This window comes from Cariama cristata, unplaced genomic scaffold (genome assembly GCF_000690535.1).
Source record: "Cariama cristata isolate BGI_N322 unplaced genomic scaffold, ASM69053v1 scaffold32324, whole genome shotgun sequence".
NCBI lineage: Eukaryota > Metazoa > Chordata > Aves > Cariamiformes > Cariamidae > Cariama > Cariama cristata.
The window spans coordinates 7,241-7,469 of NW_009612847.1; the positions used below are offsets into that span (position 1 = coordinate 7,241).

Below are 229 nucleotides of genomic sequence, written 5' to 3' on the forward strand. Positions count from 1 at the left end.
TCCACAGCAGCAGCTTCAAGCTCACCAGCTGTCGCAGCTCCAAGCCCTCGCTCTGCCTCTGACTCCGCTCCCCGTGGGCCTCCAGCCCCCGTCCCTCCCCGCTGTCAGTGCCGGCACTGGGCTCCTCTCACTCTCGGCCTTGGGCTCTCAGGCTCACCTTTCCAAGGAGGACAAGAATGGCCATGATGGGGATGCCCACCAAGATGATGATGGGGAGAAATCGGATTAG

At 62.4% G+C, this 229-nt stretch overlaps 1 protein-coding gene across 1 annotated transcript in view; it reads left to right on the plus strand.

Moving 5' to 3' along the window:
• Window positions 1-229, plus strand: part of AES (amino-terminal enhancer of split) — a gene marked incomplete at its 5' end in the record, with an annotated part of 6,055 nt that extends 5,826 nt beyond the window's left edge. The window contains one exon of the mRNA XM_009698797.1: window positions 8-229. Coding sequence (XP_009697099.1) covers window positions 8-229 — 222 coding nt within the window. The remainder of the gene's footprint in view (window positions 1-7) is intronic.